General features: G+C 46.1%; 1 protein-coding gene across 5 annotated transcripts in view; it reads right to left on the bottom strand.

Moving 5' to 3' along the window:
• Window positions 1–25,607, bottom strand: part of PDS5A (PDS5 cohesin associated factor A) — a 150,955-nt gene that overhangs the window by 46,394 nt on the left and 78,954 nt on the right. For all 5 annotated transcript variants that reach the window (XM_040335080.1, XM_040335088.1, XM_040335085.1 and 2 more), the window contains 5 exons: window positions 23,219–23,358; window positions 22,576–22,691; window positions 22,185–22,290; window positions 19,324–19,484; window positions 16,375–16,498 (listed from right to left, as the gene is read on the bottom strand). In XM_040335080.1, the coding sequence (XP_040191014.1) occupies window positions 16,375–16,498; window positions 19,324–19,484; window positions 22,185–22,290; window positions 22,576–22,691; window positions 23,219–23,358 (647 nt within the window). The remainder of the gene's footprint in view (window positions 1–16,374; window positions 16,499–19,323; window positions 19,485–22,184; window positions 22,291–22,575; window positions 22,692–23,218; window positions 23,359–25,607) is intronic.

Here is a 25,607-nt window from a genome sequence, read left to right as displayed (position 1 = left end):
CCAACATGTTAAGAACATGTTGAGAAGCTGCATTACCTTGCATTTTCTTGATGGCTACAGATCAGCTTTTAGAGCAAAAGGCACACTGTCTAATAAGTGCCATTTGCCAATTCTAAAAATTGTGGCACTGTGCTTTAACCGCTTGCCGACTGCCTCACGCACATTTACGTTGGCAGAATGGCATGGGCAGGCAAAGCAACGTATATATACAGTGCTTTGAATCCTGCCGGCGAGCAGGCATGTGCCGCGGGCTCGATGTTAGCCGGTGTCCTGCGATCGGGTCACGGAACGGCAAAATAGCGTCAAAAGTGCCCAATGTATCCGCCATGGCGTCACGAAAAAAATAAAATACGCAAATCGCTGCCATAACAAAAACATTTTTTTAATTAAAAAAATGCCATAAAAACTACCCCCTATTTTGGAGACGCTATAACTTTTGCGCAAACCAATCAATATACACTTATTGTGATTTTTACCAAAACTATGTCGAATACGTATTGCCCTAAACCGAGAAAATTTGCTTTTTTTTTTTAAATAAATAAATGGGATATTATAGCAAAAAGTATTGCTTATCCCCCCACCCCCCAAAATTTTCGCCGTTTTTGTTTTTAGTGCAAAAAATAAAAAACCGCAGAGGTGATCAAATACCACCAAAAAAATCTCTATTTGTGGGTGAAAAAGGGACGTCAATTTTGTTTGGGAGCCATGTCACACAACCACACAATTGTCAGTTAAAGCAATGCAATGCCGAATTGCAAAAAGTGGCAGTCATTTAGCAGCCAAATGGTCTGGGGCTAAAGTGGTTAAGAGCTACACTAAATGACCAAAAGTATTGGGACACCTGCCTTTACACGCATATGAACTTTAATGGCAGCCCAGTCTTAGTCCGTAGGGTTTAATATGAGTTGGCCACCTTTTGCCCTTAGCTTCAACTTTTCTGGGAATGCTGTCCACAAGGTTTAGTAATGTGTCTATGGGAAGTTTTGACCATTCTTGCAGAAGCACATTTGAGAGGCAAGGCACTGATGTGAACATATCCAGGTATTTGAAATCACTGCGGCCTTTTCTTCTCCAAGCAGTTTTGACTGTACGGGCTAGACAGGCTTCCGATTGGTCAGCACCAGTCATGTGATAGGGATTTGAGGCTATTTATTCTGTATGGGCTCAAATTGCACTGCAAAGGTATCAGGAGAATTTGCACGAGTACTTGTGCAAGTATTCGGTATTGGCGCAACCCTATTTAGGAGTGTGTCTATTGGAATGTTTGTTCTTTCTTCCAGAAGCACATTTGAGGTCAGCCATTAATGTTGGAGGAGAAAGCCTGGCTCGCAGTCTCCGCTCCAATTCATTTCAAAAGGTGTTCTATCTAGCACAGGGATTACAGGGTTGAGATATGTTGATCTTCATGAGAAGATCATGTTGTATGCGGACAATGCTTTTCAAGGGGGACACCACTGTCTTTTTAGCAGAGTTGACCGCAATTATATAGGAGGTTTGGGCAGCACTCTGGTCTGATCAACTGGTCCAAGTCGGCCCTGCTTGACGGGGAGCGGATGGTGGATCTGCCCGATTCCGGTAGTGACCTCAAATACCAGAGAATACAAATATCACAAACTTGCAGACTATTGCCCTTTAAATGTGTACCCCCTACTATCCAGATTTCGGGACAAAATTAACACGTGGAACAATCTTAAAACTCTCGCTAGCGGGTAGAGCCAATTTAATAAAAATGATACTGATGCCACAGCTACTATACTTTCTACACAACGCCCCAGTTGTGACTCGCTTGAAAATATTTAGAGTGGTCAACTCCCTTTTTATGTCTACTGTGGCCACCACCCTTCTAGCTAGGAACAGCGCCTCATATGAAAATGGCCTTGTACTTGTCTACCTCAATGTCTGGCAGTAAACCTAACAGACAAAGCTTCGGGTCCATTCCCACAGGAGACCCCATATTGTCATGCAGAAATTGCGTCACTTGTAGCCAGTAGGCCTGCATGTCAGAGCACTGCCACAGCAGATGATAGAAGGTGCCCTCCGTCAAAGAGCACATGGGGCATAGTGGGCTTCTCGCTGGTTGAAACTTCGCCAGTCTCGGGGGTGTAAGGTATGCCCGGTGCAGAATGTACAGTTGTGCCAATCTATCCGATAGTTTAGGGGATGCAGTCTTTACCCCTTCCAGAATTTCCCCCCAATCCTCTGCCTCAATAGGTCCCACGTCCTGCTCCCACTGAACTTTTGCTGTCTGGAACACCTTATTTATCCTGTGCTGTCTAATAATACAATATATGTTGGATATGAGTTTGGTCGAGTCTGCTCCAAAGATGACGTCCAGCACCGGTGGAGTACCAAGATCAACCGCAACAGAGGCCATCTGTTTCCTAATCGCATGTCTGAGCTGCAAATATCGGAAAAAAAAACTGCTGCGGAAGAGAACATTCCTCCCTTAGCACAGAGAATGGCTCAACTCTGCTCTCCCTCAGAATCTGAGACAGATAAAGCACCCCATACGAGGCCCAGACCTGTGGATCGGGCACGGAATTCAACTCAGGCAAGCCGCCATTAACCCATAACGGAGTGTGTGAGTGAATGTGCAACCGGTTCTGCTTTTTAAGGGCAATATCCCATACCTTTTGATGATGCAATAACATTCCTGCCCCAAATTGTGGTGTCCTGCATCCTCCCTGCCCCCTCCTGAAAACCGCCTGACTGGGAGTGTGAAAAGCACTTCCTGGTTTGTAAGAAAGCAGTGCTCTATACCTCTGTGACTCAGTCTTATTAATGTGGTATAAATGGGAAAGTTGCAACGCTATACAATAATCTGGGACATCTGGAAGGGAACAGCCCCCCTCTAATGTGGGGTTCTTAAGTACATGGCAGGCCAATTTATGCCGGCTCGAGCCCCAGACAAAATAATTTAATAATGCTTCTATCTTTTTGAATATTTTCAGGGGAATATATAGGGGAGTGTACCAAATCATGTATAAAATTTTGGGTAACAAAATCATTTTAACTAAGTTAATTCTGCCCATTACCCCCAGTGGCAGTCTCGACCAGGCCTGAGTTCTGGATTTAATAATTGCAAACAGGGGATCGGCATTAAGGGCCACATAGTCCTGCAAATTCCTAGTGACTATCACTCCTAGGTATTTAACCTCCGCTACTCTCTGCAATGGTAACTCCAGGGACACCACCGGCAGGGGAAACTGATCCAGCAGGAGAATTTTAGATGTGTCCCAATTAATCCTTAAAACCCAAGAAACGGCCCACCTCCTCTATAATATTCAGTGCCGCCTTTAGCGAGGGACCCTGATCCGCCCTCTCGCCATGCTCATACACCCTTGTTTTACAGAAGAAAATACGCTGCTTAGCCTTTTCCACTTGTAATTGTGAGACTACCCTGGATTGCAGCTTTACCCTGGAATGATTTTCCAGGGATGGCTGAGCGTTGTAGGCCTCTTCTAAATCCTGTAGGGTGTCTTCAGACATGGTCACCACCGCCTTTGAAGATGCTTTGAGCCTATTTATCCTGGTGTCCAGTACACGCGTGGAGCTTGAATGCATCCCATTGGGAGTTAATTAAGGCGGAACCCTGACCCTCAGGAAGGAGAAATTGTAGTTCCCTTGTTATACTGTCATGATCCGTCAAAGCAGTTAACCAAAACGGATTAAGTCTCCAAACTCTTAGGGGCCTCCCCCAAAAGGGACATCTGTGCCCAGCACGGGGAGTGATCTGATAGGGCCCGAGGCCTAAATCCAGCCCCAACCACTCTTGGCAGCAGTCACTAGAATGTAGTCTATACGTGAGATAGTGGCGTAACTCGCTGAATGGCACGTATAAGCCCTGATACCAGGGTTCCTGTGTAAGTATCTATGCGCCAGCCCAGCAGGTTCCCCAGTTCACAGGTCAATTGTAACATCCTCCATACCACAAATACATTATCCCATAAATCATTTACCAATGATATCTCCATAACATCTTAAGCATTGTCCTATCCCTTTAGGGCCACAACGGTGACTCCGCCAAAAGGCAACCCCCCCTCCCAGCCCATCACCCCCCAAACCTGGTGAGGGCATCTGGTACCCGAACATAATAAACAAAACAAAAAACATCCAGCTTCTAACTCTGACTGGAGGCACAATTCTTAATTTCATTAATATGCATGGTTCAGCATAATCTGGTAGTCTCATGGGAGCGATTTTCACTGAACAATGCGTGGATCCGCTGCGGGGAATATGCTATACTCCCAAGCAAAAAAGTCAGGCTTGTGCTCCTCTTGCGATCAAGCATATAAGTCTTCATGTACATCTCTATTCAGCCATATTTCCGTAGGAACATCATTACTTCCACATAGGCCCATAGTTATGTAAAAAAAAAAAAAAAGGAGGATCCGGCCGCTCCCCCCGGAGACGCCGCTTCACAGCCTGGAATTGAGATCTCTTCTTCTGAACTTCGTTAGAAAAGTCCGGGAACACCGCCACGTGACCATTCCCAATCTTTATATTCCCTTTTTCTCTGGAGAGACGCATGATGGTGTCCCTGTCTCTGAAGTTGAGAAACTTGTCAATAAACCTGCGGGGGGGGGGGGTTGAACCCTCGGGTGGAGGCTTCGCAGGTATTCGGTGCGCTCTTTCCACCGCAAGCATAATCGAAAATGCCTCCCTACCGTTTGTGGTAATAAGGAGGTTTTCCAGGTAGTCCGCCGGATCTCTACCCTCTACCGGCTCCGGCAAGCCAATAAACCGCAGGTTACAGCGGCGAAGCCTGTTCTCCATTTCGTAATGGTGGGAATGAAGTTGGTGAACTTGGCGCTGGAGATCATCTGTGACATGCTGTAAGGGGTGTAAAATGTCCTCTGCATCGCTTATTCGGGTCTCCGCTAGGGTTGTCCCGATACCACTTTTTTAGGACCGAGTACAAGTATCGATACTTTTTCCCCCCCCCCATGTACTCGCCGATACCAATTACCGATACTTTTTTTTAAAATGCAGCCATGTCTCCCCCCCAAAAACGCAGCCATGTCTCCCCCCCCCCAAAAACGCAGCCATGTCTCCCCCCCCCAAAAACGCAGCCATGTCTCCCCCCCCCAAAAACGCAGCCATGTCTCCCCCCCAAAAAAAGCAGCCATGTCTCCCCCCCAAAAACAGAAACCCGAGGACGACTGAGTTCATGGTCGTTGAAATGCATGAACCGCAAGATTTTTTTTTAGCAACTAGTCCTGGTCATGGAAGCAGAGAACACGGCATATGGTGAATTGGGTCAGTGGACCAATATGACCGCAACTCTCTTTAGGTATGCCCATGAGGAATAAGCCCAAAAAGGTCTTCAATTCGGGAGCAGTTATAGGTTTCCAGTCAAATTCTCTGGCAAGTGTCAAATTTGGATTTGCAGCGTTAAATTGACCAGCGTATCAATTGCAAATGCGTTTCACACCGCTCTCACTGGTGCTTAATCATAGCTAGCTGCAGAAGTGGTGGGCTGCCAATTGGTATTAGCAAACACAAGGGGAAGGACAATATGGGCTATGAGCCGGTCTTTGAATTCTTGGTGGCTGCGGCGCACTAGCTTGAACTGCACTTATAGAACTCATCACGTCACCAAGGTGTCTTTTTATGAAAGTGAGATCAGCGGTGATCCCGACTCTCACCGCTGATCTCAGGTCATACAGTTTATGAAGCCGAGGTAATCAGCTGAGAACATGTTCTCCACTGATTATCTCAGCACAGTGAGAATCTAACTGACTGTCACAGAAACAGCCAGATTATGAAGGTGCGATCTCAGCACCTCACTGGCGATCTGTGACAGAATTCTCACTTTCTTATTCACCATCTCAGAGGTGGAGAATCAGAGAGAGAAGCCGAAGCTGGCCGAGTATTGACTTCCATGCTTCACACACAAGCAGCCATACAGTCAGAACACATATTCCCCACTATTACACACCCCAAAATGAGCAGGTTAGAAAAATTATTATATATATATATATATATATATATATATATATATATATATATATATATATATATATATATATATATATATATATATATATATATATATATATATATATACACACATACATACATACATACACACACACATACATACATATATATATATATATATACATACACACACACACATACATAGTGCCTTGCGAAAGTATTCGGCCCCCTTGAACTTTGCGACCTTTTGCCACATTTCAGGCTTCAAAAAACAAGTTTGAAGAATCAACAAGTGGGACACAATCATGAAGTGGAATGAAATTTATTGGATATTTCAAACTTTAACAAATAAAAAAACTGAAAAATTGGGCGTGCAAAATTATTCAGCCCCTTTACTTTCAGTGCAGCAAACTCTCTCCAGAAGTTCAGTGAGGATCTCTGAATGATCCAATGTTGACCTAAATGACTAATGATGATAAATTGAATCCACCTGTGTGTAATCAAGTCTCTGTATAAATGCACCTGCACTGTGATAGTCTCAGGAGGTCCGTTTAAAGCGCAGAGAGCATCATGAAGAACAAGGAACACACCAGGCAGGTCCGAGATACTGTTGTGGAGAAGTTTAAAGCCGGATTTGGGTACAAAAAGATTTCCCAAGCTTTAAACATCCCAAGGAGCACTGTGCAAGCAAGAACATTGAAATGGAAGGAGTATCAGACCACTGCAAATCTACGAAGACCTGGCCGTCCCTCTAAACTTTCAGCTCATACAAGGAGAAGACTGATCAGAGATGCAGCCAAGAGGCCCATGATCACTCTGGATGAACTGCAGAGATCTACAGCTGAGATGGGAGACTGTCCATAGGACAACAATCAGTCCCTGTATACTGCACAAATCTGGCCTTTATGGAAGAGTGGCAAGAAGAAAGCCATTTCTTAAAGATATCCATAAAAAGTGTTGTTTAAAGTTTGCCACAAGCCACCTGGGAGACACACCAAACATGTGGAAGAATGTGCTCTGGTCAGATGAAACCAAAATCGAACTTTTTGGCAACAATGCAAAACGTTATGTTTGGCGTAAAAGCAACACAGCTCATCACCCTGAACACACCATCCCCACTGTCAAACATGGTGGTGGCAGCATCATGGTTTGGACCTGCTTTTCTTCAGCAGGGACAGGGACGGACAAAAAACGAGCTCCCCCCGTCGCGTAAGCCGCGTCACGATTGGCGAAAGGAGCCGAACGGCGATGCGCAGGCGCAGTATAGCGCCGACTCACCGTTCGGCTCCTTTCGCCAGTCGTGACGCGGCTTACGCGACGGGGGGAGCTTGTTTTTTTTGTCAAAACGTCAATCACCAGCATGTGAGGAACGCCCACTCCCGCGGGACTCGCAACCCGGGAGCCACGGGTGAATTAGCTGTACGAAGGTATGTACAGCATCAAAAAAAAAACATAACAGGCATAATCGTATTGTAATGTGGGGGGCCAGTGTAATTAGAGAAAGTGGTTTTTAGGGTAAACCTCCTAGTAAAAAAATAAAAAATAAATTGTAAACCCTAAAATATGATTTTACCCATGGACTGTTCTATTACAGTTATACAGGGTTTAGATTTGTATACTTGATAAACAAAAATAAAAAAAATAATGATTATAAATGTATTTTTCATTTAAACGAATGGTGTATAGCTGCATTACATATGTGGGATTCCATTCATTTACTATACACCATTCACATTTAAATAGGCACATGTATGAGCTTTAAATATTGAAAAAAACAATGTTTTTTAATAATTCGGTTAATGTATATTGTTTGGTGGGAATGTAACTTTATTATTTTATTAACCACTTCCGGACCGCCGCATGTACATTTACGTCGGCAGAATGGCACGGACAGGCACATCAACGTACCTGTACGTGCCTGCCTAGACGTGGGTCGGGGGGGGGGGGGTGGCGGTCGGGACCCCCCCCCGGTACTTGCGGCGGTTCCCGTGGCTGTCCGAGCGATCCGGGATGAGGGGGCGGCTGTTCGTTTTTGTCCGCCCCCTCCTGATCGCTTTCAGCCAATCCGCGCGCTCCCCCTGCGTGTCACTTCCTCCTCCTGTGTAAACACAGGAAGAGGGAAGTGATGTGATCTCTCCTCTCGGCGGTATTTTCAAACGGCCCCTGAGGAGAGATCACATCACACCGTGAGTCTGCACAACACTACACTGACACCAGGACACGCAGGCACATTTAACCCCTTGCCATCTGTCTCCCCCCCCCCGTCACTGAATGCAGTGATCATATATGTACTGATCACTGCATTTAGGGTCAGTGTGACAGGCAGTTAATGTTAGGTCCAGGGTAGCCCCCGTAACCCCCCCTAATAAAGTTTTAACCCCTTGATCACCGCCCTAGTTAACCCTTTCACTCCCTATTGCCAGTGTCACTAAGCGATCATTTTTCTGATCGCTGTATTAGTGTCGCTGTTCCCGCTAGGTAGCTTTTTTTTTTTTATTGCGATTTTTTATTTTACTAAAGACCTGTGGCTGAATACATTTTGGCCTAAATGTTTGACTAAAATTTAGTTTATTTGATTTTTCTTATAACAAAAAGTAAAAAATATTGTTTTTTTTTTTTTCAAAAATGTCGCTCTATTTTTGTATATAGCGCAGAAAATAAAAATCGCAGAGGCGATCAAATACCACCAAAAGAAAGCTATTTGTGAGAAGAAAAGGACGCAAATTTTGTTTGGGAGCCACGTCGCACGACCGCGCAATTGTCTGTTAGATCGACGCAGTGCCAAATTGTAAAAACCCCTTGGGTCATTTGGCAGCATATTGGTCCGGTCCTTAAGTGGTTAATATATGGTGTATAATGTGTGCAGATTCGTGTTCAACTTTTGTATTTTTCACTTCCTCATACTGTAATCCCGCTACATCACGCGAGATTATAGTGAGAGAAGCAGTTCTCAGGAGTTTCCAGCCGTTTGTAGATCGCTCCTCATCTCAACATGAGAACCAATCTACATAGCTTCATAAACAGGCACTCAGAGGAGAGCGATCTCCCCTGAGAACGCCTGAGAACTGAATAGCGGTATTTTACCGCACTTTCATAAAAGGACACCCAAGTGTTACCGCAGTGCTGGCTTGTCTACAACCAGGATGTACTAGGCCGCTGGTGCTTGCCAGTTCACCAGAAGGTTGATCGGCACTAGTACTGGCTTACGGGGGTGAAAAGCGTGCCTACGTGTACTGGTGTCAGTGCAGTGCTTTGTGTAATCATAGTAGAGGTCTTCTCCTCTCGCACTGGAAACGAAAAGGGCTCCACCAGAGGAGGCGACATCACTTACCCCGTGTTTACATTACACAGGCAAAGGACAGTCTGCCATTCCCCTGAACCAATCAGCAGGTCCAAGCCAGAAAACATTGGCCTGAACCTGATCGTCATGCAGACGGCGGGTATACCTACAGCGGTTTGCAGTATATTGAGGGCGCCTGGTCAGCAACAGGCTAAAGTGATTTTAAAGGCCCAAGATTTTGTTTACCTTTATGCAATCTATGCATTAAGGTAAAAAAAAAAAAAAAAAAAAAAAAAAAAAAAAAACTGTGTGCAGCACCCCCTCCCCCAAATACTCACCTGAGCACTCTCTCAATCCAGTGATGTGCACAAGAGCAGAATTTCTCCAAGGTCTCATACCTCACTGGCTGGGACAGAAACAGGAGCCGTTGGCTGCTACCGTCAATCATAGCCAGCGAGCGAGCCAATGAGGAGAGAGCGAGGGGGCCGGGTCATGGCTCTGTGTCTTATGGAGTGGGGCTCAGGAGTGGCAAGCACTAGTACCCCCATAACAAGCAGCTTGCCATCGGGGTCACTGGCTGAGGAGGAGCACTGAGTGGGAACCAAAAAGGAGAATCGGGCAGCCATGTGCAAAACCATTGCACAGAGTAGGCAAGCATGACAGGTTTGTAAAAAAAAAAAATAAAAAAAAATAATAATAATCAACATTTTATGTCAAGATCTACCTTGCCTCCCCTTCAGAGTAATGTCAAGGAGAGAACTGGGGAGTATTTAACAAGTGGATGTAAACCTCATTCATGAAATGTGACCTGGGCACATCTATAGTGTTTACTTATCTCTCTCCAAAGTCCAATTACTGGTGTATTTTTTCCCGCACTGGTCAAATAAGCGTTTTCTATGTGCCCCCTTCAAACCACAATGCTGGTGTAATGTTTGGTGTACAGCAGAAAAAAAAGGATTTTTGTACTCACCGTAAAATCCATTTCTCTGAGTTCATAGACGGACACAGCCTTCATTGACCTTAGGGTTATGCTTCTTCCTACCAGGAGATTTAGGCAGAATTCTACAGCACTTAAGGTGTTAAAAACCTTTCCTTCATGCCGCTCCTCCCAGGGGGCGTGGCTCCCCCAGGCATAACCCACACCCTGCTCTAGCAGCCTCAGTTCGTAACAAGCAGTACAAACAAAGGAGGGGTGGGTGCTGTGTCCGTCTATGAGAAATGGATTTTACGGTGAGTACAAAAATCCTTTTTTCTCTTTCGTTCATAGACGGACACAGCCTTCTTTGACCTTAGGGACGTCCCCAAGCAGTGTCAAAAAAATCGAGGGGTGGGAAAAATAACACAGCAAAAACAGGTTACACCCCAAACAAAAACCGGAGTTACTCAACGGAGGAACTCCAACCTTAAACTGCCGCCTGTAACACCTGCGGCCGAAGGAGGCATCAGAAGATGCACTCACATCCACCTTATAAAACTTTGAAAAAGTGTGGACCGACGACCAGGTCGCAGCCTTACACACCTGTAACACAGAGGCTTGGTGTCGGAAAGCCCAAGAGGCCCCGATCGCCCTGGTCGAATGCGCCGTGACCCGAAAGGGGGGCGCCCGCCCCTTCAGGGCATAGGCCTGAAGCACAAACCGTCGGAACCACCTAGGAACAGTGGCCGACGAGACTGCCGGCCAGCCACCGACACGAACAGTGAGCCCAACTTCCGGAACGGAACCGTAACATATAAGTACACTCGTAGTGCCCGAACCACATCCAGAGGATGCAAAGTGGCCTCCTCTTGGCATTTCGGCCGAGGACATAAGGATGGAAGAACAATGTCCACATCCAAGTGAAAAGCCGAAACGACCTTAGGGAGAAAAAACGGCTGCGGCCGCAGCACCACCTCATCCTTACAGATGACCAAGCAGGGAGCCTTGCAAGACAAGGCCGCCAGAACAGACAGACACCCGTCTGATCGAAGTAATTGCTACCAGAAATAAAATCACCTTTTGTGACAATAAACAAAAAACCTCCCGAATGTCCTCAAAGGGAGCATCCCGAAGCACTGAAAAGACTAAATTCAAGTCCCATGGGGGTAATGGAGGGCGCACCGGAGGGGCCACCTGCCAGACCCCCTGACCCAACACACGCACCCAGGAGTGCGATGCCAAGGGTCGCTTGCAAGTAAAAACAGCCAGAGCAGAAATCTGGCTCCTAACCGTACGTAAGGCGAGAGCCTGAACCACTCCCTGCTGCAAAGACAGCAGAACCCTGTACACAACGCATGTACGAGAGTGCCAGTTCATCTCCCCACACACAGAGAAGTAGGCCTTCCATGTATGAGGAAAAAAACCTACGTGGAGGTAGACTTCCGTGCAGGCAGCACGGTAGAGACCACCGAGCCCAATAGGCCTCGGTCCTTAAGCCCCTGGCTCTCAACAGCCACGCCGCTAAGGCCGGTGGCTGTGAAACAGGGTGGAAGATCGGACCCTGTAACAGAAAATCAATTCCCAGGGGAAGACGCTACTGGTCCGCGTACCAGAAGCGACGCGGCCAATCTGGGGCAATCAGGACCGATAGAATCCCTACAGCTTCTACTCTGCGCAGCAGGCAAGGAAGAAGCTTCGAGGAGGGAAGGTGTAAAGTAGGCGACAGTGACCCCAAGGAGCCACCAACGCGCCTGACGCGCCCGCCCACGGGTCCTTAAAACTGGCCACGAACCGTGGCACCTACCGATAGAGACGGGACGCTAGAAGGTCCACGTCCAGAGTGCCCCACTTTCGGCACAGACCCCAAAACACCTGCGGGTGGAGAGACCACTCTCCTTGGCCCAGTGCAGAGCGACCTAGGTAGTCGGCTAGCCAATTCCGTATTCCCGGAATGTACCCGGCCGATAGAGCCGAAACAGACCCTTCGGCCCACCGAAAGGATGCGCGCGCGACCCCCGTCGCTGCAACAGAACTCTGTGTGCCTCCCTGATGATCAACCTACGCCACGGCCGTGGTGTTATCGGACAGGATCCTGACCGGTCGGCCCTGTAGATCCAGGGACCACCTGGCAAACCAAAGCTTGATTACTCGGAGCTCCAGAACGTTGATTAGTAGGCAGGACTCCACCTGAGTCCAGTGCCCCTGGGCTGACCGGGTGCCCCAAGCGCCCCTCCCCAACCGGAGAGGCTTGCATCCGTCGTGACCACTGTCCAGTGGCCTGCAGAAAAATGACTTTCCGGCCCGAAGCACCGGAAACACCAGCCACCACACCAGGGGAGACATGATCAGATGACTCAATTGAATCTGGTAATCCAGAGATGACGGAAGCTAGTCCCATCGCGACAGCAGTTCCCTCCGTAGTACCCTGGCGTGGAATTGGGCATACGGAACCGCCTCGAAAGAGGCTACCAACTGACCCAGAACCTTCCTGCAGAATCGCAGAGATGACTGCTTCTGGGTCGGCAACTGCTGCACAGCAGATAGCAGAGTCTGAAGTTTTTCCGTTCGGGGCGGGAGTGTTTTTCCCCTGAGGAATCCAGGACTAGTCCCAGGTATTGCAGTCCCTGAGACGGAATCAACCGATTACAGGACAATCCAGAAACCAGCCGAACACTCGGAGAGCCTGACACGTGATAGACACGGCTCCACCAATGCAGAGCTCGAAGAAGCTCGTAGGAGAATGTTGTCCAGACATCCCATGAGAACAAACCCCCGCTGTCACAGCCGGGCCAGTATCGGGACGAGCACCTTGGCGAAAACCCGCCGAATGGGAAGGACACCAATTGAAAATGGTCCCCCCCGACCGCAAAGCACAGAATCTCCGGTGGTTTGAGGATATGCAGGTACACGTTCATGACATCCAAGGATGCCAGAAAATCCCCCTGATGGAGTGCCGCTATTACCAAGCGAATCGACACCACCTAAAAGTTTGCACCTTGACAAAACAAACGAGGGACTTGAGGCCCAGGATTGACCGGGCCCCATCCTCCTTGGGGACACAAACAGAATGGAGTAAAAAGCCCGAGACCGTTCCAACGAGGGAACTGGCACAATCACTCCCCTGACCAGAAGATCCTGGACAGCCCCTAACAGAGTCAACCGGCGAACCGGAGGAGGCCAGAAGCCGGAGGAAAAAACCTGTTTCGCAGACAAGAGAGAAACTCAATCTTTTACCCCAAGGAAAACACTTTACAATGCGAAGCCAGTCTCCCACCCGAGACACGGGCGGGAGCAGACCTTCAGGCGGAAGCAGGTATGTCCGCAGACTTGTTAGGCATGCGGTATCAGGTGCGCTGCTACCCCGCAGCGGGGATTCAAGCACCATGTAGACCTACCCCCACCGCACAGGGCGAGCGAAAAAACGCTCGGAGGTAGGCAAGGAGGGTCCTTGCACAGGGCGAGGTCCCTAGCCCTTCCCAGACTGTGGGAACAGCATGCGCTTACCACCCGTGGCATCCTCAATGATGCCATTCAGGGAAGTCCCAAAAGGACCGTTCACCCTTAACGGCCATCACCAAGGCCTCCTTAGAGGTCCTTCTTCCAGCTCCTGCAGCAGGAGCTTCGCCCTTTTAGTTGGGGCCTGACCAGGGCCCCGGCCAGAGCCGGCCTCACCGCCGAACCCACCACCGTGAATAGGGAGCGGGCCACGGCCTCCACTCCATCAGTGGGATCCTGAAATGCAGGAGCCCCTTCCACAGGCAACGTGGTGGCCTTGTGCAGTCTGGACACAGGGGGGTCCACTGGCGGAGGAGAGACCTACTTTTTTTTTTTAAAGCCCCCCCAAGGGGGTAACGGGTTGCAAAGTTTTTTGACAAACTTTTTGCGGCGCATCCCATTCCTTGTATAACATTGTCCAAATAAGGAACACAAGGAAACCCTTCAGCGTTGCGTGGTAGTCTGCTGGTACTGACACGGAGGTGTCTCCGCCACATCCTCAATTTTTAGAGTCTCACGCACCGCAGAAACAAGAGCTCCAACAAATTCTTGCCAGCAACCGACTGCAGCAGAGTCATCCTCACTATCCATAAGGGTTAAACCCGCAGCCTCTGACATAACAGAACCAGAAAAAAACAGCGATTCTGTGTCATCCCCAGAAGCAGGCTCCGGGAGGGGGTACTTTTTTACCCCCCATCCGGGCACTAGCTGCTTCAAACCTGGCAAGAAACCCAGGACAGCCAACATAACAGATGTGGCAGGGGAAGGGGAATTAAGGGTTAACTCAGGCATAGCTTGAGAGGAAGACCTGGCTCAGGTTCCATAGTGTCAGCTCTGAGTCACGCACCGTGCAAGGCAGGACAAAAAAAAAACCCCCACTGGTCACCTCCTTGCTGCTATTGCAGAGCATGGGGGCCCCTGGTATTCACCACCCCACCCAGCTGCAGAGGGAGCTGAAAAAAACCTGAGGTGTGCTCTGATGTGCTGGCTGTGATGTGTGTCACCTCAAAAGAAGATTCACAGCACTAAAAACCGTTACAGCACTAGAACTGTTACAGCACTAAAACTGGTAGAAGAGACCAGAGGCCTAAAAAACTGTTACAGCACTAAAACTGTACAAGATACCAGAGGCTGTGCTGTGTCTGTCAGCGTTACCAAGGAGATTTCCAAGATGGCCGCTGTCTGAGGTAAAAATTACCTCATAGAACACAGCAGCACTGGCTGTGCTTTGTTACCTCAGGGAAGAATCACAGCGTTACCAAGGAGATTTCCAAGATGGCCACCGTCTGAGGTAAAAAAACTCATAGAACACAGCAGCACCCCCCAGAGTAACAACACAGTCCCCCCAACAACACACGGGCTCCGGTGGTAACAAAGAAAACCCAGGAGGCCCCCCTTCACAGCCACTACCCAGTCAGGGGAAGGAGGGAGAGGAAGGGGAGAGAGGAAAGCAGGGCGGACCCTCAGTCGACCTCCCCAGGGAAAACACCAGCCAGACCACTTACCTGAGTAAGGGACCACTACTTACCCGTCCTGCGACTACCTGGCTGGAGGTATCCCAGACAGAACCAGCGTCCGTAAACGGCATGGCTGTCGGCCAGACACGCTGTGACACAGCCATAGAGACCGGTCATATGTGTGCCCTAGAACCGAAGTTCCCCGGCCGCCCCTGGAGCAACAGGGCCTGTCGTGGACGTCCCAAAGCTGTGCTGAGGGCCGGCACACGCTCGAAGGCCGAACATGGGGGGACTACAAGGGTCGAGGACCCAGCCTGTCACCCAGTCGGCTGTTGATAGAAGAATCGCAGGATTCAAAAATGCAGGAACAAAATAATAAAAGCGAGAAAAATCGCAAGAAAAAACTCCAGAGTACAGGAACTCCAGAGAGAGCCTGACCTCCTGTCGTTAGGCAGAAAACAAACTGAGGCTGCTAGAGCAGGGTGTGGGTTATGCCTGGGGGAGCCACGCCCCCTGGGAGGAGCGGCATGAAGGAAAGGTTTTTAACACCTTAAGTGCTGTAGAATTCTGCCTAAATCTCCTGGTAGGAAGAAGCATAACCCTAAGGTCAATGAAGGCTGTGTCCGTCTATGAACGAAAGAGAAATGCAAACCTGCAATGTTTTTTCACAGTGCAGTAGATGGAACCACATGTCAACACACTGCTATGGAGACATGAAGTGTCACTTCAAAGAAAAGTAGTGCGATTCACCGAAACATGCATTGCAAGACCTCACACTAACCTCTACTGCACAATAAAAAAAAACTCTGCTCATTACCGTGCGGGCCAGTGTGAACAAGTCCTTAAAGTATTTTAGCTTGGTTTGTCCCGACTTTGAAATTGCTCAGAACAGCCTGCGAGTCCTGTATAAATCTGCTCCAAACATCCATATTTTTACATAACTTCTAGGTATGATGTGTTAATGAGAACACATAGTGGGGGTCTCTCACATTTGACTGCAAAAGTAGAGCTACACATTAAAAGCACAGTATTTTTTTTAATTCTATAAAAATACACATAAAAACCAGCCATAATGTGAGGAGTATTCCACTGAACAAATTATTAATTTAACATCTGAACACCAATGTATGTATAACATAAGTTATGCATGCATTTGCAGAAATTCAGGGGGGAACACACCCCACACAAGTCTGAGACGCAACAGTGCGCCAGAGTAAAAAATGACACGACTCAAAGACCAGCATACTAAAAACAATTCAAGACATGAAAATAATGTAAATTACCTCAAATATCTGGGCCAGTTGCACTTCTTTATTGGAGAAGATAGCATGGATACAATGTATTGCCTGCTTAGCTTGATGCGGTGTACCCCTCTTGGCCTTTTGATGCAAAACTGGAATAAGTGCCCTATTAAATTACAGATTTGGCATAGGTATTACAAATCACTTATCAGACAGATCATCAAGCATTCTAAAACCAAAAAAAAAAAATAAAAAAAAATAATGTAGTTTCTTTTGACCAACATCTTATGTTCTAGTAATTCAATAAGCTCTTAGATCACCATTTACAAGAAGCGGGGTGTATGTGCTATCAAAACTCACTTTGAGCTCTGTAAAAACAAGTTAAACTGGTGGTTACACCAAAAAAGCATGTTTAAAGAAGCCAAGGGCCCCACCTGCTGTCCGACTATGAAAATAGATATTGATGAGAAATGAACAATTAAAAGCATTTAAAAATTGGATTTTTATATTCACTGTAAAATTATTTTCTTGGATTCTGTTGAAAGACATGGAATGTTCATAACTTCCACGTTATACTGCTGCCTGTAGGAGAAGTGGACAAAGTTCAAAACTGTAGACCACCCCAGGATGATCCCTCTCACTACCAGCATACCTCAGTTTTGTAGAAAAGCAGTATGGGATCTTTCATGGACTTGAAGAAAAGGATTTTAAATAGTACAAAAATCAAATCTTTTTCTCTCTATTGAGAGACATACGTTTTTTAACCTTCGTTATGTTAAAAAAACAGGAGTGGGAAAAAAACAGCGAACAATTACAGGCCCAAGAAAACAAAACCAGGGACTGCCAGCAGCTGCCTGAAGTACGTTATGTCCAAAGTCGGCACTAGATTGGGTCGCAACATTTACCTAGTAGAACTTAAAGAATGTAACCAAGATTTGTAGCTATGCAAATCTGTGAAACAGTTGCTTGATCCAACATGGTTATTAAAGCCAACAACCAAGTCTTTCTAGGTCAATGTACCACCTCCACCTGAAAATTTGCCCTTTGGCCTAGACCAGCATTTGGCCTTGACTACCATCAGACTGGAGGAAGGAAAGTATGCCTCTACTTGTCAAGCAGTATATCTGCAACAAAAGGCAAGATGCTCAGAAGAGAAGGCTAAAAAGGGGCTTGCTTGAGATCAGTTATCTTTGGCCTCTAATAGGACTAAACATCTGCCCATAAAAATTCTTCCCTGGACAAGTAGGAAGAGGGTTGTTCAGGCAAAGAGCCAGCAGAGTGCCTAGAGGAGGGCAGGGAGTCAGACTGGGGGCAACTAGCCAAACATAGGGTACTTGTAGGGCCATGTGGATAGAAACCAAAACCCCACACCCTTGCCAGAAGCCATGTGCCGAGTGTGGCCATATAGGGAAATGAAGTCTTTTGTCCCGTCATTATAGGCTGCTGAACCCAGGCAAGCATCCAATGATTGGTGTGCTGTCAGTCCACATCTGTAGTTCCCGAGCTCCCTCAGTACAGCAAAAAAAAAATAAAAAAAATTCGGAGCCGCATGCACAGTAAAGCGACCAAACAAGAAGAGGCGCAGAAGCACCCGATTTGACGAACTTTAGCCACACCACCAGATAAATGCCAAATTTAAATGGTTGTGGTGCCCATTCTACTATGGCTGTAACGTATTGTTTAAAGTGTCACAGCCTGGCCCCTCCATAGCTTTAGCAGAGAGGAACCAGCACCTTGGTTCAAAATTTAAAGGGAGCAAGCCTTGCACTGAGATGTCTTCACACTATGGGCAAGGTTGTAAGGGATTAGAACCCATTCTAGCTTCGCCCTCCACGATGGGCATACACCTGAAAGGGCTCTGCTGCAGGAAAACTATGACCCTGAATGTGTATAGCAACGTGTGGTCAATTCACAACGCCTAGAGGTAAGCTTCTGTGAGAGAGTTAAGAGCCCTACCATATAGATGGTCTCTACAGCTTTTTTTTGCGAGTGTACAATCCCCTAAAGGCAGATGCATACAACCTATAAGTAATAAAACTTCTGTGTCCTATATTGTACATCCAAGGAGGAGGAAAAAAAAAAAAAAAAAGCACAAGATGGGTTTTAAGAAACAGCCATACTTGTGAAGCAACATGGCTGAGGTGCATCAGCCAACACATAACCAACTGAATTACTAAGAGCTCATTTACACTTGCTTCGGCTTCAACAAGGCTTTGGACACACTTTGTTAAAGCTCTCTGAATTCTAGTCAAAGCTCCTGTCAACTAAAAATGGTTAGCTTACAGTCCTGTTTACACCTGCTTTTGCTTCAATAATTATACCCCATGTAGCTTCAGTGGTGCTTCAAAGCCTCCATACAAGACTATGGCAAAGCTCTCTTGAAGAGCCACCGAAGCACCAAGCAAAAGCAGGTGTAAACAAGGACTGCAAGCTAACCATTTTCATTAGTGACAGGGGCTTTGACTGGCGTTCAGAGAGCATTAACAAAGCGTGTCCGAAGCCATGTTTTGCAGCAAGTGTAAACTAGCCCTTAAATGTGTTGGAAAAGAAAAAAACAAACAAACACAGTAACGACTGAACTGTGCCATTATATCAAAGTCTGTTTTTTCTGAAATACATTAATATATTTTTGGGCTATCACCCATAAACAAGTAAATTCAACTTGTGAAAGTGCACAACATGCCTTTAAAACAATACAATAAAATAGTGTAAATCTATAACACAAGTTATTAGTGAAGTAGTAATAAAGAAGAAGCGGTACAAATTTTTCTTTAAAGATTGTTTATAGGCCCAGCCCAGCCCCCCCCCTTTTGATTGGACTTATTCAATAATCGCTTATGTTATACATTTTCACTATATGCGCTGTCTGATTTGTAGAATTATTTTCTTTAATAAGTGCTGTAGACCTAGATGTCAAGGCTGTCTCTCAAAATAACCCAATTCCCTTTGCTCTAACCCATCTGATATAAGCAATGCTAAATGAAGTCTTACGATCGTATCTGTGGTAAATCGATTTCAATCCTGTGCCCAGTATTGCGAAATATCTGGATTGCTGCCTCTGCCACTTTATCGTCATCCATGCGAAGGCACTGAAGTAATGATTCATAGGTCTCTGAAGAGTGGAATGCAGTCGGGTGGGTGAAGGACAACACCTAAGCATCAGATTATCACACAATTAGTGCATTTGTCGCTACCTCACATGCTAGACAACAGCAAGTGATCGATTTTATAAATAAAATAAAAAAATCACACATTAGGATAATAAAATAGTAAAATTTGAAAACTTTGACATGTGAAACATAACCCCAAAGAAAAGAAAATTAGGATTTTTGCATTACCTGTAAAATGCTGTTCTTGGGAGTACATCACAGGACACAGTACACTTCATAACTACTTGGGTTATGCCATCGCCTTAGGCGAATGGACAATGGCCAACAAAAGCAGGAATTGCAAGGCCAGGCATGAACCCTCAAAGCTCAGCAAAGCCCCAGTGTCACAGCAAGCAATGGAAAAAATTGCAATGTTGTTTAAGCAGCAGCAAGGGATTCCCTTGGAAAGGTTCAAAAGATCCAATTAAGGTACCATTGGAACAAAGGGGGATGCACAACCGAAAAAAATCTGTGAGGCACCTTGTACAAAAGGTTAGAATGAGTGTCTTTAAAACAGAACGGCCAATGCGGAGGTCGAAGATCTGCCCATTGGTAATTCTAAGAGGTTTTAAATGCATACGTTTTTTATCTTTATGCCTTATATGCATTAAGATAAAGCCTTCGGTGTGCAGCAGTCCCCCTAATACTTACCTGAGACACCTCTACCCAGCGATGTTGTAGGATTGTCTCGGTTGCCCGAGACTCCCCTTCTCATTGGCTGAGACAGCAGCGCTGCGCCATTGGCTCCCACTGCTGTCAAAGTCAGCCAATGAGAAGATCTCCACTCTATCTGCGGGGTCCTTAAAAGCAGGAGTCCCTTCCACAGGCAATGTGGTGGCTTAGCTCAACCTGGACACGGGAGGGTCCACGGATAGAAGAGAGACCCACTTTTTTTTAAAAAAAAAGTCCTCCTCAAAGGGATAACAGGTCGCAAAGGCAAAACTGCCTGCAGGGAATTCCATTCCTTGTACAACAAACCGTCCAAAAAAGGGACACTAGGAAAACACTTTTTCGGTGCGTGGCGGATTGCGGGACCCAAAAAGGGACTGGCACATCAGGTGCCCCTGCCGTATCCTCAAGTTTCTGAGTATCACGCCCGCAGAAATAAGAGCTCCAACAATTCCTTAGCAGCAACCGACCCTGAAGCAGAGTCATCCTCACTGCCCGCGTGGGTTAAGCCCGCATCACCTGACAATACAGAACCAGAGGCAGAAGCAATAGCAGAGCCCGATTCCGTGTCAGAGACATCCCCAGAAGCAGGCCAGGGAGGGGGCGCATTTTTACCCCCCAACTGGCCACTAGCCACTTCAAACCTGGCGAGAAAACGCCACCAGGACAGCCGACATCGCCTTAGCAGATGTGGCAGGGGGAGGGGCACCAAGGGTTAACTCAGGCATCGCAGGGACAGAAGTACCCGTTTCAGGCACCACAATGCCCCAACGGCTTTGTCACCCTGAACTGCAAGGCAGCCACATCTGAGCTCCCCAACCACAGATAAAATATCATAACTCCTGGGTGAAGAGGGGGATCGGGGGGGGGGGGGGGGGGGGGGATGATGTTACTGGGGATGAGTGTAATTGACTGAAATTAAGCGACTCCAACAGGGGTAGCGCTACATATGCCACCGCAGTTGCATTGCCTGTCTGCATCCCAACATGAAGACAGTGAAGTTTCAGGTCGAATCAATGAAGTTTCAGGATGTCAATCAGCAATGTACACTACTTTGACGACCATGTTCCCTGAACCAAAAGTTTCTCCAGAACACTAAGTCAAATGGAAAGATCTTTCGATAACCACCATTTAAGAATACAGCTGGTCTTGGAAGCCAGATGAATTGGCCGATCCAGACTCCTGTCCTTTGTCCCACACGGACAGGATATTGAATCAAAAAGCTCTGGGCATAGGGAACAAAATGGGTCCCCCCCATCTTCATGTAGTCTAAATCCAAGGACTTTTCAACAACCTAGAACTAATAAGTGCATGTTGATGGTTTTGCACACAAGTTATAGCGTCTACAAACTATGGGATATATATATATGGATATTTTTTTTTACTAGTAATGGAGGGGGATCAGCGACTTGGCAGGACTGCCATATTGCAGCAGACAAAAACGGGACACTGACACTTTGGAGGAACAGCGACACCAATACAGTGATCGGTGCCAAAACAAGAAATTAATATGTAGTCACTGCACAGACACTGGCAGGGAGGGGGGGGGGTTAACATCAGGGGCGATCAAAGAAACACAACAGGATCAATGCCTTCCCTACAAGAACAGCGCTCTGCCTTGTTTACATAGGCAGAGAGCCAGAAAGGCGATCTGCCCAATGATTGGTGGGTGCTGGTGGACAGAGTCCGTGGTACACGCAAATGAGCTCCAGCTGTGTATAATCACAGTGGGAGCATGTAAGCCCCAGACCCAGAAGTGCACTCACATATTTGGTATGTGATCCTGCACAGCAGAAACGCCTTGCCAACATATAAGAAAGGTATACAGTGGGCAAGCAGTTAGAGAGGTAGCCCTGAAAGGACCAATGCTTAGTATGCCAAACCAAACCATTGCACAAGCCATGCTTTAGGGATTGGTTACGTCTTAGATCATTTTACTATACTTGGGCGGCAACTACTACAATAGCACACACTAATGAATCAGTTTTCTTTTTAAATTCACTGCCCATGACATTTTTGCATAACTTTGTTTACCTTTAGCAATTCTAATCCTGCTCTTATTGCAGAATCAGGACTCACACCCTCCTCTTCATCATCTATTGTACCCTCAATAGATTTATTCATCAGTTTCACCAATGCACTGAAACAGACAGTATAAAAAGCATAAGATGGGGAACATGTACAAAAAGACATCTGCCAATTACTTACAAGCAAATTCCCCAAAAAACACACACAACATTTCCTTTGAGATTTGAAAATATTCCAATATAACCACAGCAACTGTCAAAATATATACACAGACCCAAGCAAGCATCTTATACAAAGGAGAAATATATATATTTTTTTTAAATATCAGCATATCCAAAACATCCCTGAACAGAAATTCTTATAAAACGAATTGAATGCATGGAAAAGAATTACATACCTGATAGCCTCTGAATCTATATGTACTGGGGCAATTCTTTCTAATAAGAATTTTACCATTTCTAAAAAGGGGTTTGTAGGTTGCTTTGGATTAGCAAGTTTCCGGGCAATTTCCCTCTAAGATTAAAACACGTAAAACAAGAAAACATATGTCAATACATATTTTGGGATGTCCATGTTCTCTGATAACTACAGGCGGACCCCCTAGTTACAAACATCTGACTTACAAACAGAGCGAGACAACAGGAAGTGAGGAAATCTACCCCTAGGAAGGGAAATTCACTCCTGTAAGTTATTATGGGGAAAAAGGTGTATCCACTGATGCTTTATCATCAAGGCTTGTTTTCACAAAAACCCAAAGTTTTCTAAATCAAATCGTCATTGGGACAGAAAGTGAGGTGAAATCTTCTGAACAGGGGCACAGCACAATCAGCAAAACAAACATTACAGGGGTGTTTACCCTTCCCTAGGCTATACAAAAAGCTTAAAAAATAAAAAAATTAAGTGTAGCGCCAGACAAAAAAAAAAAAGTATTTGTTCAGACTTAGATTCAACTTAAACCTACAGACCCAATCTTGTTTGTAACCCGGGGACCGCCTGTATAGCAAAAGCATGCAACTAAATCTGAAATTAAAGCTTCTTACCACACAAACATCAGCTTGTTTACAGGAGCATGTTGGGCTTATGAGCATCTCTAGCTGAGACCTCAATTTCTCATCATCTCCCAAAACCTGATTAAATTTCTTGACAAAATCTTGTGCTTTTCCTGGATCTGGTAAATTCTCTATAAGAAAGGTAGAATTTGAATTCCAAGCTGGCTTTTTTTCTTAAATAGCACAACTGGCATACATTACAATAAATAGGATTGTTCAAATGACATGTTCAACATCAAGCATTAAAAGATCCCTGCTATTGTTCATTTAACTCTTTTGTGCCTAAAGGCAAAATAAATGTTAATGCTTAACCACAATTTTTCAACTTTTGAAACGGGTTAGTAAAACTGGACTTTCTGCAACCAGGTGGAATATACTTTTTTTTTCCATCAGGACAAATTGGCCTTACATTTGGTGGAAAATGGATAGCGCCTGTTTTCTTATCAAAAGGAAAACTGTCGCAAAAAAGTAAAAAAAAAAAACACAACTTTTTAAAAAAAAAAAAAAAAAAAAAAAGTTTAGTTTCGTGCTACAACCATAACATACCACCAAAGAACAACTCATAATAAATTCTCCTGCTCCCAACGATCGCACAGATACTACATATGTGTATGCTAGTTGTATGTACATAAAACAGGGAGGGAGAAAGAGTGCACATCTGCACTAGTGTGATATTGTTTAACAATAATGATTAAAGGAACACTAAAAGTAAAAGTTATTTTTTTGTAAAACAAACAAACATGTTATACTTGCCTCCACTGTACAGCTTGTTTTGCACAGTGTCTCCGAACCCTGTCTTCTCGGGTCCCTCGGCGGCTGTCTCGGCTCCTTCTCGCAAGAGCTTACCACCTTCATGCGAGCGAGTTTGCATGGTGGAAATCTTTTGCGGGCACGCTCCCGTGATACAGCAGTTTTATTTTGGAAACCTGTAGTAACAAACGACTGGACCCATAGGTCTGGGACATCCGATTCATATTGCCGCAAAATGTCAACAGATGTCCCCCAGCTCTCCAGGATGAGCTTTTGTTTAGGCATGAGATGGAAAGGAGGGAACCCTTTTTTTGACTTGGGTACCTGGTAGGGTTGCCACCTCATCCCTTTAAAACAGAACACATATGAATTACACAGGTTCTGTGGCTAATTAAGGTGGTAATTAGACTCATTTGGTGCCTTACCTGGATTAAATCAGCCACAGAACCTGTGTAATTCATATGTGTTCTGTTTTAAAGGGATGAGGTGGCAACCCTAGTACCTGGGTGGAGGGAAAAGACCCCTTTAAATGAAAAGAGGCAATAGCCATGATACTAGTAGGCATAGGCCGTTTGTGGCAGTAGAAGTAACTTCCCCCGCTAACTTCATAATTGTTTTACACAAACAGGTGTTCACCATCAAAATGCATGTGTAAAAGATGTTTTTAGCATGCAGGTTCATCGCCAACAAATGCACAGAGAGCAGTGTTATCACAGAGATCTAGTGCAGTACATTCTCTAGAGCATGGGTTCCCACCTTTTGAAGGCCGAGGGCCACTTAAGCAACTTGGTAACCACTCGTGGGCCAGAATGAGTGGAGTGTGCAGTTGACAGGTCTGTGTCCAGTTTGCATATGGAAAACAGACATAGCCTAATCTACTCTATGGGCCCTCTGATCCAATCAGATGGAAGGGGACAGATCCACTTCTGTTTTTCTTTTAACAGATTGGATTGGAGGTAGGTGGGTGTAAACAGACAAAAGCCTCTTTACATCTGCCGCTTCATAGAGGTGAATAGAGGGTCCAATTGGGTCGGACCGATCATGTGAAAGGGGCCCAAGGCTGCTTTTACAGTGATGGTCTGCGGTCTACCCACACCGTAGGTGCGGCGCAGTGTACCTGAGGTTTTCCCAGGGGTTAGCTGCACTTTGCCATAGACATCTACTATATACTGCAGGTGTGGTGAACTTTCTGAAAGCCGCTTGCTCCCTCTACCGCCAGCTTCTTTCACAACACTGATGCTCTGGGATGGCAGGTCGGCAACCTGCAATCTGAACTTACCAACCAGCCATCACAGAGCAGGAGGTCGCGGGCCACATCAGAGTGCTCTGCGGGCCACATGTGGCCCCCAGGTCACTGGTTGGGCACTCCTGCTCTAGGGCATCCACACAAAAATTCGAGCCAAAGGCATGAGCTTCAATTGTTCTAGCAGAACATGGTCCTCATACAGAATTGTGTTCTCTATTTATTTGCCCGGTAAGCGACTTTTTGACAAATAGGTGTAGCCGCAATTGCCGTTTGTAAAGGCAGAACCAGCGAGCGCAAAAGTTTATTTCACTCTGTTTCCTAGGCATCTCATTAACGTAATCCTTCGGAGGGAATACCCTCAAATGAGGATAGTCTTGTTGTGAA

This window comes from Rana temporaria, chromosome 1, assembly GCF_905171775.1.
Source record: "Rana temporaria chromosome 1, aRanTem1.1, whole genome shotgun sequence".
NCBI lineage: Eukaryota > Metazoa > Chordata > Amphibia > Anura > Ranidae > Rana > Rana temporaria.
This window is presented reverse-complemented; position numbering and strand designations above follow the sequence as displayed.